We start from the raw sequence: 16,192 nt of genomic DNA, 5'->3' as shown, positions 1-16,192 counted from the left end.
ATCGTAACCCCTCCCTGTCTTTACCCCCTCCTCCATCGTAAACCCCTCCTCCATCGTAACCCCTCCCTGTCTTTACCCCCTCCTCCATAACCCCTAACCCCTCCTCCATCGTAACTTGTCTTTACCCCTCCTCCATCGTAACCCCTCTGTCTTTACCCCTCCTCCATCTAACCCCTCCCCATCTTTACCCCTCCTCCATCGTAACCCCCTCCCTGTCTTTACCCCCTCCTCCATCGTAACCCCTCCTTCATCGTAGCCCCTCCTCCATCGTAACCCCTCCCTGTCTTTACCCCTCCTCCATCGTAACCCCTCCTCCATCGTAACCCCTCCCTGTCTTTACCCCCTCCTCCATCATAACCCCTCCCCATCTTTACCCCCTCCTCCATCGTAACCCCTCCCTGTCTTTACCCCCTCCTCCATCGTAACCCCTCCTTCATCGTAGCCCTCCTCCATCGTAACCCCTCCCTGTCTTTACCCCCTCCTCCATCGTTACCCCTCCTCCATCGTAACCCCTCCCTGTCTTTACCCCCTCCTCCATCGTAACCCCTCCCTGTCTTTACCCCCTCCTCCATCGTAACCCCTCCTCATAGCATGGTGGTGTTAGGGGGAATGGTATCATAGCATGGTGGTGTTAGGGGGAATGGTATCGTAGCATGGTGGTGTTAGGTTAATGGTATCGTAGCATGGTGGTGTTAGGGGGAATGGTATCATAGCATGGTGGTGTTAGGTTAATGGTATCGTAGCATGGTGGTGTTAGGGGGAATGGTATCATAGCATGGTGGTGTTAGGGGGAATGGTATCGTAGCATAGTGGTGTTAGGGGGAATGGTATCGTAGCATGGTGGTGTTAGGTTAATGGTATCGTAGCATGGTGGTGTTAGGGGGAATGGTATCGTAGCATGGTGGTGTTAGGGGGAATGGAATCGTAGCATGGTGGTGTTAGGTTAATGGTATCGTAGCATGGTGGTGTTAGGTTAATGGTATCGTAGCATGGTGGTGTTAGGTTAATGGTATCGTAGCATGGTGGTGTTAGGGGGAATGGTATCGTAGCATGGTGGTGTTAGGGGGAATGGTATGGTAGCATGGTGGTGTTAGGGGGAATGGTATCGTAGCATGGTGGTGTTAGGGGGAATGGTATCGTAGCATGGTGGTGTTAGGGGGAATGGTATCGTAGCATGGTGGTGTTAGGGGGAATGGTATCGTAGCATGGTGGTGTTAGGTTAATGGTATCGTAGCATGGTGGTGTTAGGGGGAATGGTATCGTAGCATGGTGGTGTTAGGGGGAATGGTATCGTAGCATGGTGGTGTTAGGGGGAATGGTATCGTAGCATGGTGGTGTTAGGGGGAATGGTATCGTAGCATGGTGGTGTTAGGGGGAATGGTATCGTAGCATGGTGGTGTTAGGGGAATGGTATCGTAGCATGGTGGTGTTAGGGGGAATGGTATCGTAGCATGGTGGTGTTAGGGGGAATGGTATCGTAGCATGGTGGTGTTAGGGGGAATGGTACCGTAGCATGCTGGTGTTAGGGGGAATGGTATCGTAGCATGGTGGTGTTAGGGGGAATCAATAGCCCATTGACTGTAGAGGGGAGAGACTGCCAATCCCATCCACTGTGATTTAGGACCAGGCTGCAATGAACTGCCTGGGAGGCCCTGTGCTGAGCTACAGGATAGGAGAGACAACTCATTCAGGCAAGCACGCACGCACGCACACACACACACACACACACACACACACACACACACACACACACACACACACACACACACACACACACACACACACACACACACACACACACACACACACACACACACACACACACACACACACACACACACACACACACACACACAAAGACACACACACACACACACACACTGTACTGAGGGTATTGTGCTCTGGAGGCTCAGGTGGAAAAGTATTGATTGCCACAACTGTTGCACTTGATTGGTTACTCCTCTCTGACAATCCTCATTGGTCCAACACACACATGCCCGGTGCACACACACACACACACACACACACACACACACACACACACACACACACACACACACACACACACACACACACACACACACACGCACGCAATCCTACACACACCCAACACAAATTACACCTACATACAAACACACAACTAATCCCACCAATCACCATTTCATTGAGTCTAGTCCACCTCCATAACCTCCCCCTCTTTCCCTCCCTCCTCTCCCCAGACTGCACTCACGGTTTCTGGGCTTCTCCTCGTCGAGCCCCTCCTCCTCGTTCTCTGGGTCGATGTCTTCAGCCTGTGTGATCCAGTCCAGATAACCCTTCAGGTCCTCCTCCAGCTGTTGCTTCTCTCTCAGCTTCTGGAAGTCTCCTCTGGCCTTGGCCTTCTCTCTCTCCTTGGAAAACTCTCTGCAAGGACAGGAGAGGAGGAGAGGAGATGGAGGAGAAGAGGTGAGGAGAGAGGAAGGGGAGGAGGATGAGAGAGAGGAAGAGGAGGAAGATGAAGGATGAGGAGGAGAGAGAGGAAGAGGAGGAGAGAGGAAGAGGAAGAGGAAGAAGAGAGAGAAAGAAGAGGAGGGAGGAGAGAGTGGAAGAGGAGGAGGAGGAGGAGAGAGTGGAAGAAGAGGAGAGAGAGGAGGAGTGGGAGGAATGAGAGGGAGGAGAGGGAGGAAGGGAGAGGAGGAGGGAGGATAGAGAGGGAGAGGAGGAGGATGGAGAGGGAGGAGAGAGCGGATCTGAAAACCCATTGTATCAACAGATTCAGAGTTTTTTTTCTGAGCAAGCAGCAAGTAGCCTATTAGAAAAGGAAAAAGAAAGTGAATTTAAAGCAAGAAATCTAACTCTCATCACAATCAAAGTTGCCCAATTTGTCCCACTGTGGATACAGAATAAATACTTTGTCACAACATCAACGAACACAGATATGAGTACTGCATGTACACTGACTGGACAAAACATTAGGAACACCTTTTTACTTTCCATGACAGACTGACCAGGTGAATCCAGGTGAAAGAAGATATGATCCCTTATTGATGTCACCTGTTAAATCCACTTCAATCAGTGTAGATGAAGGTGGAGGAGACGTGTTAAAGGAGTTTTTAAGCCTTGAGACAATTGAGACATGGATTGTGTTTGTGTCAGAGGGTGGAGGGGCAAGACAAAAGATTTAAGAGCCTTTGAACGGGGTATAGTAGTGGGTTCCAGGCTCACAGGTTTGTGTCAAGAACTGCAACGCTGCTGGGTTTTCACGCTCACCCTATCAACGAAGTTAATCGCAGCCCCCCACCCCACCCACCCCCAAACTACTTCCTGTGTCTATGCACAACTGTGGGAATAATTTGAAACATTGTAGACTCCACTCCCCAAAACATTGAGGATGTTCTGAGGGCAAATGTGCAACTCAATAGTAGGAAGGTGTTCTTAATGTTTCGTGTACTCAGTGTATTTTAGGTGGTGAGACTTCAACAATTACCAGCAGCAACAGGAGAGAACTCAGCTGCATTGCACTAGAAAGAAGGGAAGGTGAAATACACAGATCTGGAGGACGATACGTCATGCACTTTGTAGCATCCTTCTCAAGTGATGCAATAGAAAGAAAGGTGAAGAGTGTGATGAGACTCTGAATAACAAACAGCACTTTCAACTACTACCATTCTACTCTTTGGAATCTACTCTTTAGAATTCAGCTAGTGGATCTACATGTGGGTTCCAAACAGCACCTATTCCCTATGGGGCCCTGGTCAAACAGCACCCTGTTCCCTATGGGGCCCTGGTCAAACAGCACCCTGTTCCCTATGGGGCCCTGGTCAAACAGCACCCTGTTCCCTATGGGGCCCTGGTCAAACAGCACCCTGTTCCCTGTGGGGCCCTGGTCAAACAGCACCCTGTTCCCTATGGGGCCCTGGTCAAACAGCACCCTGTTCTCTATGGGCTCTGGTCAAACAGCACCCTGTTCTCTATGGGCCCTGGTCAAACAGCACCCTGTTCTCAATGGGGCCCTGGTCAAACAGCACCCTGTTCTCTATGGGGCCCTGGTCAAACAGCACCCTGTTCTCTATGGGGCCCTGGTCAAACAGCACTCTGTTCCCTATGGGGCCCTGGTCAAATAGCACCCTGTTCCCTTTGGGGCCCTGGTAAAACAGCACCAGGGTGGGCCCTGGTCAAACAGCACCTATTCCCTATGGGCCCTGGTCAAACAGCACCCTGTTCCCTATGGGGCCTGGTCAAACAGCACCTGTTCCCTATATGGGCCCTGGTAAAACAGCACCTGTTCCCTATGGGGCCATGGTCAAACAGCACCCTGTTCCCTTTGGGCCCTGGTCAAACAGCACCTGTTCTCAATGGGGCCCTGGTCAAACAGCACCCTGTTCCCTATGGGGCCCTGGTCAAACAGCACCCTGTTCCTTATGGGGCCCTGGTCAAACAGCACCCTGTTCCCTATGGGGCCCTGGTCAAACAGCAGCCTGTTCCTGTGTCTCCTGGCCCCTCCTGTCTCAGCCTCCAGTATTTATGCTGCATTAGTTTATGTGTCGGGGCTAGGGTCAGTTTGTTATATCTGGAGTACTTCTCCTGTCCTATTCGGTGTCCTGTGTGAATCTAAGTGTGCGTTCTCTAATTCTCTCCTTCTCTCTTTCTTTCTCTCTCTCGGAGGACCTGAGCCCTAGGACCATGCCCCAGGACTACCTGACATGATGACTCCTTGCTGTCCCCAGTCCACCTGGCCATGCTGCTGCTCCAGTTTCAACTGGCCTGGGCCCTAGGACCATGTCCCAGGACTACCTGACATGATGACTCCTTGCTGTCCCCAGTCCACCTGGCCATGCTGCTGCTCCAGTTTCAACTGTTCTGCCTTACTATTATTCAGCCATGCTGGTCATTTATGAACATTTGAACATCTTGGCCACGTTCTGTTATAATCTCCACCCGGCACAGCCAGAAGAGGACTGGCCACCCCACATATGCTCTCTCTAATTCTCTCTTTCTTTCTCTCTCTCGGAGGACCTGAGCCCTAGGACCGTGCCCCAGGACTACCTGACATGATGACTCCTTGCTGTCCCCAGTCCACCTGACTGTGCTGCTGCTCCAGTTTCAACTGTTCTGCCTTATTATTATCTTCGACCATGCTGGTCATTTATGAACATTTGAACATCTTGGTCATGTTCTGTTATAATCTCTACCCGGCACAGCCAGAAGAGGACTGGCCACCCCACATAGCCTGGTTCCTCTCTAGGTTTCTTCCTAGGTTTTGGCCTTTCTAGGAGTTTTCCTAGCCACCGTGCTTTTACACCTGCATTGTTTGCTGTTTGGGGTTTTAGGCTGGGTTTCTGTACAGCACTTTGAGATATCAGCTGATGTACGAAGGGCTATATAAATACATTTGATTTGATTTGATTTGTTCCCTATGGGCCCTGGTAAAACAGCACCTGTTCCCTATGGGCCCTGGTAAAACAGCACCTGTTTTCTAGGGGGCCCTGGTCAAACAGCACCCTGTTCCCTATGGGGCCCTGGTCAAACAGCACCCTGTTCCCTATGGGGCCCTGGTCAAACAGCACCCTGTTCCCTATGGGGCCCTGGTTAAACAGCACCCTGTTCCCTATGGGGCCCTGGTTAAACAGCACCCTGTTCCCTATGGGGCCCTGGTCAAACAGCACCCTGTTCCCTGTGGGCCCTGGTCAAACAGCACCCTGTTCCCGGTGGGCCCTGATCAAAAGTAGTGCACTATAAAGGGAACAGGTTTCCATTTGGGATGCATGACTACGACTATAGGGCCGACACAGATTCCACCTCCCTGGTTGGTGTCTGAGAAATCACTGTGTTGGTGAGTGGTGCTTGAGTGGAGTATTGGTCACCTGGGAAGTTCTGAAATTACAGTCCCACACCACAGACTCTTTCTACAGGGCTGAGTACGTCTAGCACTGCTGACCCACGGCCCCGTCTGTGTCCCAAATGGATACAATAACTGGGAAGATGGATGAGACAAACTAACTGAGTTACAAGTAGAGAAAAAATGATTCTCCACGTCCTGTCTCCTGTTGTCTACAGTAAATACACCCTTAGAACCCTCAGTAGAATTACTCCCAGGGGCCTCTCTGTTTCTCCACGTCCTGTCTCCTGTTGTCTACAGTATATACACCCTTAGAACCCTCAGTAGAATTACTCCCAGGGTTCTCTCTGTTTCTCCACATCCTGTCTCCTGTTGTCTACAGTATATACACCCTTAGAACCCTCAGTAGAATTACTCCCAGGGGCCTCTCTGTTTCTCCACGTCCTGTCTCCTGTTGTCTACAGTATATACACCCTTAGAACCCTCAGTAGAATTACTCCCAGGGTTCTCTCTGTTTCTCCACATCCTGTCTATCTCCATGTACAGTGCCTTGCGAAAGTATTCGGCCCCCTTGACCTTTTGCCACATTTCAGGCTTCAAACATAAAGTATAAAACTGTATTTTTTTGTGAAGAATCAACAACAAGTGGGATACAATCATGAAGTGGAACAACATTTATTGGATATTTCAAACTTTTTTAACAAATCAAAAACTGAAAAATTGGGCGTGCAAAATTATTCAGCCCCCTTAAGTTAATACTTTGTAGCGCCACCTTTTGCTACGATTACAGCTGTAAGTCGCTTGGGGTATGTCGCTATCAGTTTTGCACATCGAGAGACTGACATTTTTTCCCATTCCTCCTTGCAAAACAGCTCGAGCTCAGTGAGGTTGGATGGAGAACATTTGTGAACAGCAGATTTCAGTTCTTTCCACAGATTCTCGATTGGATTCAGGTCTGGACTTTGACTTGGCCATTCTAACACCTGGATATGTTTATTTTTGAACCATTCCATTGTAGATTTTGCTTTATGTTTTGGATCATTGTCTTGTTGGAAGACAAATCTCCGTCCCAGTCTCAGGTCTTTTGCAGACTCCATCAGGTTTTCTTCCAGAATGGTCCTGTATTTGGCTCCATCCATCTTCCCATCAATTTTAACCATCTTCCCTGTCCCTGCTGAAGAAAAGCAGGCCCAAACCATGATGCTGCCACCACCATGTTTGACAGTGGGGATGGTGTGTTCAGGGTGATGAGCTGTGTTGCTTTTACGCCAAACATAACGTTTTGCATTGTTGCCAAAAAGTTCAATTTTGGTTTCATCTGACCAGAGCACCTTCTTCCACATGTTTGGTGTGTCTCCCAGGTGGCTTGTGGCAAAATTTAAACAACAGTTTTTATGGATATCTTTAAGAAATGGCTTTCTTCTTGCCACTCTTCCATAAAGGCCAGATTTGTGAAATATACGACTGATTGTTGTCCTATGGACAGAGTGTCCCACCTCAGCTGTAGATCTCTGCAGTTCATCCAGAGTGATCATGGGCCTCTTGGCTGCATCTCTGATCAGTCTTCTCCTTGTATGAGCTGAAAGTTTAGAGGGACGGCCAGGTCTTGGTAGATTTGCAGTGGTCTGATACTCCTTCCATTTCAATATTATCGCTTGCACAGTGCTCCTTGGGATGTTTAAAGCTTGGGAAATCTTTTTGTATCCAAATCCGTCTTTAAACTTCTTCACAACAGTATCTCAAATCAAATCAAATCAAATCAAATCAAATCCAATTTTATTTGTCACATACACATGGTTAGCAGATGTTAATGCGAGTGTAGCGAAATGCTTGTGCTTCTAGTTCCGACAATGCAGTGATAACCAACAAGTAATCTAACTAACAATTCCAAAACTACTGTCTTATACACAGTGTAAGGGGATAAAGAATATGTACATAAGGATATATGAATGAGTGATGGTACAGAGCAGCATACAGTAGATGGTATCGAGTACAGTATATACATATGAGATGAGTATGTAGACAAAGTAAACAAAGTGGCATAGTTAAAGTGGCTAGTGATACATGTATTACATAAGGATGCAGTCGATGATGTAGAGTACAGTATATACGTATGCATATGAGATGAATAATGTAGGGTAAGTAACATTATATAAGGTAGCATTGTTTAAAGTGGCTAGTGATATATTTACATAATTTCCCATCAATTCCCATTATTAAAGTGGCTGGAGTTGGGTCAGTGTCAATGACAGTGTGTTGGCAGCAGCCACTCAATGTTAGTGGTGGCTGTTTAACAGTCTGATGGCCTTGAGATAGAAGCTGTTTTTCAGTCTCTCGGTCCCAGCTTTGATGCACCTGTACTGACCTCGCCTTCTGGATGATAGCGGGGTGAACAGGCAGTGGTTCGGTGGTTGATGTCCTTGATGATCTTTATGGCCTTCCTGTAACATCGGGTGGTGTAGGTGTCCTGGAGGGCAGGTAGTTTGCCCGGGGATGCGTTGTGCAGACCTCACTACCCTCTGGAGAGCCTTACGGTTGAGGGCGGAGCAGTTGCCGTACCAGGCGGTGATACAGCCCGCCAGGATGCTCTCGATTGTGCATCTGTAGAAGTTTGTGAGTGCTTTTGGTGACAAGCCGAATTTCTTCAGCCTCCTGAGGTTGAAGAGGCGCTGCTGCGCCTTCTTCACGACGCTGTCAGTGTGAGTGGACCAATTCAGTTTGTCTGTGATGTGTATGCCGAGGAACTTAAAACTTGCTACCCTCTCCACTACTGTTCCATCGATGTGGATAGGGGGTGTTCCCTCTGCTGTTTCCTGAAGTCCACAATCATCTCCTTAATTTTGTTGACGTTGAGTGTGAGGTTATTTTCCTGACACCACACTCCGAGGGCCCTCACCTCCCTCCTGTAGGCCGTCTCGTCGTTGTTGGTAATCAAGCCTACCACTGTTGTGTCGTCCGCAAACTTGATGATTGAGTTGGAGGCGTGCGTGGCCACGCAGTCGTGGGTGAACAGGGAGTACAGGAGAGGGCTCAGAACGCACCCTTGTGGGGCCCCGTGTTGAGGATCAGCGGGGAGGAGATGTTGTTGCCTACCCTCACCACCTGGGGCGGCCCGTCAGGAAGTCCAGTACCCAGTTGCACAGGGCGGGGTCGAGACCCAGGGTCTCGAGCTTGATGACGAGCTTGGAGGGTACTATGGTGTTGAATGCCGAGCTGTAGTCGATGAACAGCATTCTCACATAGGTATTCCTCTTGTCCAGGTGGGTTAGGGCAGTGTGCAGTGTGGTTGAGATTGCATCGTCTGTGGACCTATTTGGGCGGTAAGCAAATTGGAGTGGGTCTAGGGTGTCAGGTAGGGTGGAGGTGATATGGTCCTTGACTAGTCTCTCAAAGCACTTCATGATGACGGAAGTGAGTGCTACGGGGCGGTAGTCGTTTAGCTCAGTTACCTTAGCTTTCTTGGGAACAGGAACAATGGTGGCCCTCTTGAAGCATGTGGGAACAGCAGACTGGTATAGGGATTGATTGAATATGTCCGTAAACACACCGGCCAGCTGGTCTGCGCATGCTCTGAGGGCGCGGCTGGGGATGCCGTCTGGGCCTGCAGCCTTGCGAGGGTTAACACGTTTAAATGTCTTACTCACCTCGGCTGCAGTGAAGGAGAGACCGCATGTTTTCATTGCAGGCCGTGTCAGTGGCACTGTATTGTCCTCAAAGCGGGCAAAAAAGTTATTTAGTCTGCCTGGGAGCAAGACATCCTGGTCCGTGACTGGGCTGGGTTTCTTCTTGTAGTCCGTGATTGACTGTAGACCCTGCCACATGCCTCGTGTGTCTGAGCCGTTGAATTGAGATTCTACTTTGTCTCTGTACTGACGCTTAGCTTGTTTAATAGCCTTGCGGAGGGAATAGCTGCACTGTTTGTATTCGGTCATGTTGCCAGACACCTTGCCCTGATTAAAAGCAGTGGTTCGCTTTCAGTTTCACGCGAATGCTGCCATCAATCCACGGTTTCTGGTTGGGAATGTTTTTATCGTTGCTATGGGAACGACATCTTCAACGCACGTTCTAATGAACTCGCACACCGAATCAGCGTATTCGTCAATATTTTTATCTGACGCAATACGAAACATGTCCCAGTCCACGTGATGGAAGCAGTCTTGGAGTGTGGAGTCAGCTTGGTCTGACCAGCGTTGGACAGACCTCAGCGTGGGAGCCTCTTGTTTAAGTTTCTGCCTGTAGGCAGGGATCAACAAAATGGAGTCGTGGTCAGCTTTTCCGAAAGGGGGCGGGGCAGGGCCTTATATGCGTCGCGGAAGTTAGAGTAACAATGATCCAAGGTTTTACCACCCCTGGTTGCGCAATCGATATGCTGATAAAATTTAGGGAGTCTTGTTTTCAGATTAGCTTTGTTAAAATCCCCAGCTACAATGAATGCAGCCTCCGGATAAATGGTTTCCAGTTTGCAAAGAGTTAAATAAAGTTCGTTCAGAGCCATCGATGTGTCTGCTTGGGGGATATATACGGCTGTGATTATAATCGAAGAGAATTCTCTTGGAAGATAATGCGGTCTACATTTGATTGTGAGGAATTCTAAATCAGGTGAACAGAAGGATTTGAGTTCCTGTATGTTTCCTTCATCACACCATGTCTCGTTAGTCATGAGGCATACGCCCCGCCACTCTTCTTACCAGAAAGATGTTTGTTTCTGTCGGCGCGATGCGTGGAGAAACCCGTTGGCTGCACCGCATCGGATAGCGTCTTCCCAGTAAGCCATGTTTCCGTGAAGCAGAGAACGTTGCAGTCTCTGATGTCCCTCTGGAATGCTACCCTTGCTCGGATTTCATCAACCTTGTTGTCAAGAGACTGGACATTGGCAAGAAGAATGCTGGGGAGTGGTGCGCGATGTGCCCTTGTCCGGAGTCTGACCAGAAGACCGCTACGTTTCCCTCTTTTTCGGAGTCGTTTTCTTGGGTCGCTGCATGCGATCCATTCCGTTGTCCTGTTTGTAAGGCAGAACACAGGATCCGCGTCGCGGAAAACATATTCTTGGTCGTACTGATGGTGAGTTGACGCTGATCTTATATTCAGTAGTTCTTCTCGACTGTATGTAATGAAACCTAAGATGACCTGGGGTACTAATGTAAGAAATAACAAGTAAAAAAACAAAAAACTGCATAGTTTCCTAGGAACGCGAAGCGAGGCGGCCATCTCTGTCGGCGCCTGTCTCGGACCTGCCTGGTGTGTTCTTTGTTCTTCATGTTCTTCATGTTCTCTCTGCGCTTTTAACGGACCTCTGAGACTATCACAGTGCAGGCGCATTTATACGGAGACTTGATTACACACAGGTGGATTGTATTTATCATCATTAGTCATTTAGGTCAACATTGGATCATTCAGAGATCCTCACTGAACTTCTGGAGAGAGTTTGCTGCACTGAAAGTAAAGGGGCTGAATAATTTTGCACGCCCAATTTTTCAGTTTTTGATTTGTTAAAAAAGTTTGAAATATCCAATAAATGTCGTTCTACTTCATGATTGTGCCCCACTTGTTGTTGATTCTTCACAAAAAAATAGTTTTATATCTTTATGTTTGAAGCCTGAAATGTGGCAAAAGGTCGCAAAGTTCAAGGGGGCCGAATACTTTCGCAAGGCACTGTATGTCTCCCTATCCTCTCCCTCTGTTCTCTGATGTCTATTTAGGATTGATGTGGATTCACATTCTAAGCGGGAATCTATGGCATTTTTGGGGACTAAATGTTGAGTGTGAAGCATGCAAACAACAGAAAACAGAGATACGGTGGATATACACATGAAAACAAAGTCAGACATACAGGTGCTAAAGATCATGAATGTTGTCATGACAAACAACTTTAAACATATTATAGACACATCTTAAGACATCGTACATTATAGATGGGCTTTAATAGGTCCCTGTATTCCCCCAGCCAACAGCAATAACAGCAGCATCCATCCCAACTAAAAGCATGAGACTAGAATAGAGTGGTTTATCAGGAAGAGGTAGAGGAGAGGAGGTGGAGAGACAGTCAGCAAGTCAGTCAGTCAGAAATAGGAGCAGTCAGTAAGTCAGGCTGGAAGAAAAGGCCAAAGTTTAACTAGTCAGTTAGTCAGTAAGTCAGGCTGGATGAACTCCCGAGTGGCGCAGCGGTCTAAGGCACTGCATCGCAGTGCTAGAGGTGTCACTACAGACCCGGGCTCGATCCCGGGCTGTGTCACAGCTGGCTGCGACCGGGAGACCCATGAGGCGGGGCACAATTGTCCCAGCGTCGTCCGATTTAGGGGAGGGTTCTCCCGGCTGGGATGTCCTTGTCCGAACGGGATCTAGCTGCTCCTTGTGGCGGGCCCGGTGCATGACTTCAGTCACCATCTATACGGTGTTTCCTCCGACACATTGGTGCGGCTGGCTTCCAGGTTAAGAGAGCAGTGTGTCAAGAAGTAGTGCGGCTTGGCGGGTCGTGTTTCGGAGGACGCATGGCTCTCGACCTTCAGAGAGGAGACCAACAGTAGAACCAGTCAGTCAGTCAGAGACCAACAGTAGAACCAGTCAGTCAGTCAGAGAGGAGACCAACAGCAGAACCAATCAGTCAGAGAGGAGACCAACAGTAGAACCAGTCAGTCAGTCAGAGAGGAGACCAACAGTAGAACCAGTCAGTCAGAGAGGAGACCAACAGTAGAACCAGTCAGTAAGACAGGAGACCAACAGTAGAACCAGTCAGTCAGTCAGAGAGGAGACCAACAGTAGAACCAGTCAGTCAGTCAGAGAGGAGACCAACAGTAGAACCAGTCAGTCAGAGAGGAGACCAACAGTAGAACCAGTCAGTCAGAGAGGAGACCAACAGTAGAACCAGTCAGTCAGAGAGGAGACCAACAGTAGAACCAGTCAGTCAGAGAGGAGACCAACAGTAGAACCAGTCAGTCAGTCAGAGAGGAGACCAACAGTAGAACAAGTCAGTCAGGTATCAAGAAGAGGCCACATTTGAACTAGTCAGTCAGAGACAACGGTAACCAGTCTGTAAGGCTGGAAGTCAGAGACCAAGCAGAACCAGTCAGTCAGTCAAAGAGACCAACAGTAGAACCAGTCAGTCAGAGAGGAGACCAACAGTAGAACCAGTCAGTCAGTCAAGGAGGAGACCAGAGTAGAACCAGTCAGTCAGTCAGAGGAGAAGAGAACAGTAGAACCAGTCAGAGAGAGGAGACCAACAGTAGAACCAGTCAGTCAGAGAGGAGACTTAGAACCAGTCAGTCAGACCAGACCAACAGTAGAACCAGTCAGTCAGAGCCAACAGTAGAACAAGTCAGTCAGGTATCAAGAAGAGGCCACATTTGAACTAGTCAGAAAGACAACGGTAACAGTCTGTAAGTCAGGCTGGAAGAAGAACAGCAGAACCAGTCACTTAGGCAAAGAGAACAGGTTGAATAATAATCATCAGTCCTTCAAGCAGGCAGACCAGAGGAGCGGTCAGTCAGTCAAGCAGAGAATACCAGAGGCCATATTAGAACCAGCCAGTCAGACAGACAGAAGAGGCCATATCACCAGTCAGTCAGACAGACAGAAGAGGCCATGGTATCACCAGTCAGTCAGACAGTCAGATAGACAGACAGACAGACAGACAGACAGACAGACAGACAGACAGACAGACAGACAGACAGACAGACACAGACAGACAGACAGACAGACAGTCAGACAGACAGACAGACAGACAGACAGACAGACAGACAGACAGACAGACAGACAGACAGACAGACAGACAGACAGACAGACAGACAGAAGAGGCCATGGTAGAACCAGTCAGACAAGCAGGGAGAAAAGGCCACAGCAGAACCCAGTCAGACAGTCAGCCGAAGAGGAAGAGGAAGAGGCCAGGCTCCATTAGAACCTGCAGTAGAACCGGTTCTTACCCGCTCAACACCCCCAACACCAAGTTAAGCACAAAAAATGACCCTATGATGATTAGCGTGACAAAATAGAGCCAGGGCCAGCCACTCCCTACGGCGTCGTTGACCTGGGAAGAGATAGGAGAGAGGAGGCAGGGCAGAGTTAATGTCCCTTCAACACATAGCAACAAGAGTTAATGTCCCTTCAACACGTAGCAACAAGAGTTAATGTCCCTTCAACACACAGCAACAACAGTTAATGTCCCTTCAACACATAGCAACAACAGTTAATGTCCCTCCAACACATAGCAACAACAGTTAATGTCCCTCCAACACATAGCAACAAGAGTTAATGTCCCTTCAACACATAGCAACAAGAGTTAATGTCCCTTCAACACATAGCAACAAGAGTTAATGTCCCTCCAACACACAGCAACAAGAGTTAATGTCCCTTCAACACACAGCAACAACAGTAGCAACAAGAGTTAATGTCCCTTCAACACATAGCAACAACAGTTAATGTCCCTCCAACACATAGCAACAAGAGTTAATGTCCCTTCAACACATAGCAACAACAGTTAATGTCCCTCCAACACATAGCAACAACAGTTAATGTCCCTCCAACACATAGCAACAACAGTTAATGTCCCTCCAACACATAGCAACAACAGTTAATGTCCCTTCAACACACACAGAGCAACAAGACTCCACTGGACCTGCCCGCGATGTGTGTGTGTGTGTGTAATGGAGTAACCCTTGTCTGAGACCTCGAGACCTGATTGGCTACCTAGGCTAAAGCAGAGATGTAAAGTACTTAAGTAAAAATACAGGGAACACTTAAACAACACAATGTAACTCCAAGTCAATAACACTTCTGTGAAATCAAACTGTCCACTTAGGAAGCAACACTGAATGACAATACATTTCACATGCTGTTGTGCAAATGGAATAGACAACAGGTGGAACGTATAGGCAATTAGCAAGACACCCCCAATAAAGGAGTGGTTCTGCAGGTGGGGACCACAGACCACTTCTCAGTTCCTATGCTTCCTGGCTGATGTTTTGGTCACTTTTGAATGCTGGCGGTGCTTTCACTCTAGTGGTAGCATGAGACGGAGTCTACAACCCACATAAGTGGCTCAGGTAGTGCAGCTCATCCAGGATGGCACATCAATGCGAGCTGTGGCAAGAAGGTTTGCTGTGTCTGTCAGCGTAGTGTCCAGAGCATGGAGGCGCTACCAGGAGACAGGCCAGTACATCAGGAGACGTGGAGGAGGCCGTAGGAGGGCAACAACCCAGCAGCAGGACCGCTACCTCCGCCTTTGTGCAAGGTGGAGCAGGAGGAGCACTGCCAGAGCCCTGCAAAATGACCTCCAGCAGGCCACAAATGTGCATGTGCCTGCTCAAACGGTCAGAAACAGACTCCATGAGGGTGGTATGAGGGCCCGATGTCCACATGTGGGGGTTGTGCTTACAGGCCAACACCGTGCAGGACGTTAGGCATTTGCCAGAGAACACCAAGATTGGCAAATTCGCCACTGGCGCCCTGTGTTCTTCACAGATGAAAGCAGGTTCACACTGAGCACGTGACAGACGTGACAGAGTCTGGAGACGCTGTGGAGAACATTCTGCTGCCTGCAACATCCTCCAGCATGACTGGTTTGGCGGTAGGTCAGTCATGGTGTGGGGTGGCATTTCTTTGGGGGGCCGCACAGCCCTCCATGTGCTCGCTAGAGGTAGCCTGACTGCCATTAGGTACCGAGATGAGATCCTCAGACCCCTTGTGAGACCATATGCTGGTGCGGTTGGCCCTGGGTTCCTCCTAATGCAAGACAATGCTAGACCTCATGTGGCTGGAGTGTGTCAGCAGTTCCTGCAAGAGGAAGGCATTGATGCTATGGACTGGCCCGCCCGTTCCCCAGACCTGAATCCAATTGAGCACATCTGGGACATCATGTCTCGCTCCATCCACCAATGCCACGTTGCACCACAGACTGTCCAGGAGTTGGCGGACGCTTTAGTCCAGGTCTGGGAGGAGATCCCTCAGGAGACCATCCGCCACCTCATCAGGAGCATGCCCAGGCGTTGTAGGGAGGTCATACAGGCACGTGGAGGCCACACACACTACTGAGCCTCATTTTGACTTGTTTTAAGGACATTACATCAAAGTTGGATCAGCCTGTAGTGTGGTTTTCCACTTTAATTTTGATTGTGACTCCAAATCCAGAGCTCCATGGGTTGATACATTTGATTTCCATTGATAATTTGTGTGATTTTGTTGTCAGCACATTCAACTATGTAAAGAAAACAGTATTTAATAAGAATATTGAATTCAGATCTAGGATGTGTTATTTTAGTGTTCCCTGTATTTTTTTGAGCAGTGTACTTTAAAGTACTTCTTAAGTTATTTTTTTGAGCAGTGTACTTTAAAGTACTTCTTAAGTTGTTTTTGTTGGTATCGGTACTTTGCTTTTTATATTTT

The 16,192-nt window shown here is 48.6% G+C and overlaps 1 protein-coding gene across 1 annotated transcript in view; it reads right to left on the bottom strand.

Moving 5' to 3' along the window:
* The window catches only part of LOC135571255 (voltage-dependent L-type calcium channel subunit alpha-1D-like), a 43,493-nt gene that overhangs the window by 2,981 nt on the left and 24,320 nt on the right, over window positions 1-16,192 (bottom strand). Inside the window, exon 6 of the mRNA XM_065017039.1 lies at window positions 2,231-2,403. Coding sequence (XP_064873111.1) covers window positions 2,231-2,403 — 173 coding nt within the window. The remainder of the gene's footprint in view (window positions 1-2,230; window positions 2,404-16,192) is intronic.

The sequence above is a fragment of the Oncorhynchus nerka genome, unplaced genomic scaffold (assembly GCF_034236695.1).
Source record: "Oncorhynchus nerka isolate Pitt River unplaced genomic scaffold, Oner_Uvic_2.0 unplaced_scaffold_554, whole genome shotgun sequence".
NCBI lineage: Eukaryota > Metazoa > Chordata > Actinopteri > Salmoniformes > Salmonidae > Oncorhynchus > Oncorhynchus nerka.
This window is presented reverse-complemented; position numbering and strand designations above follow the sequence as displayed.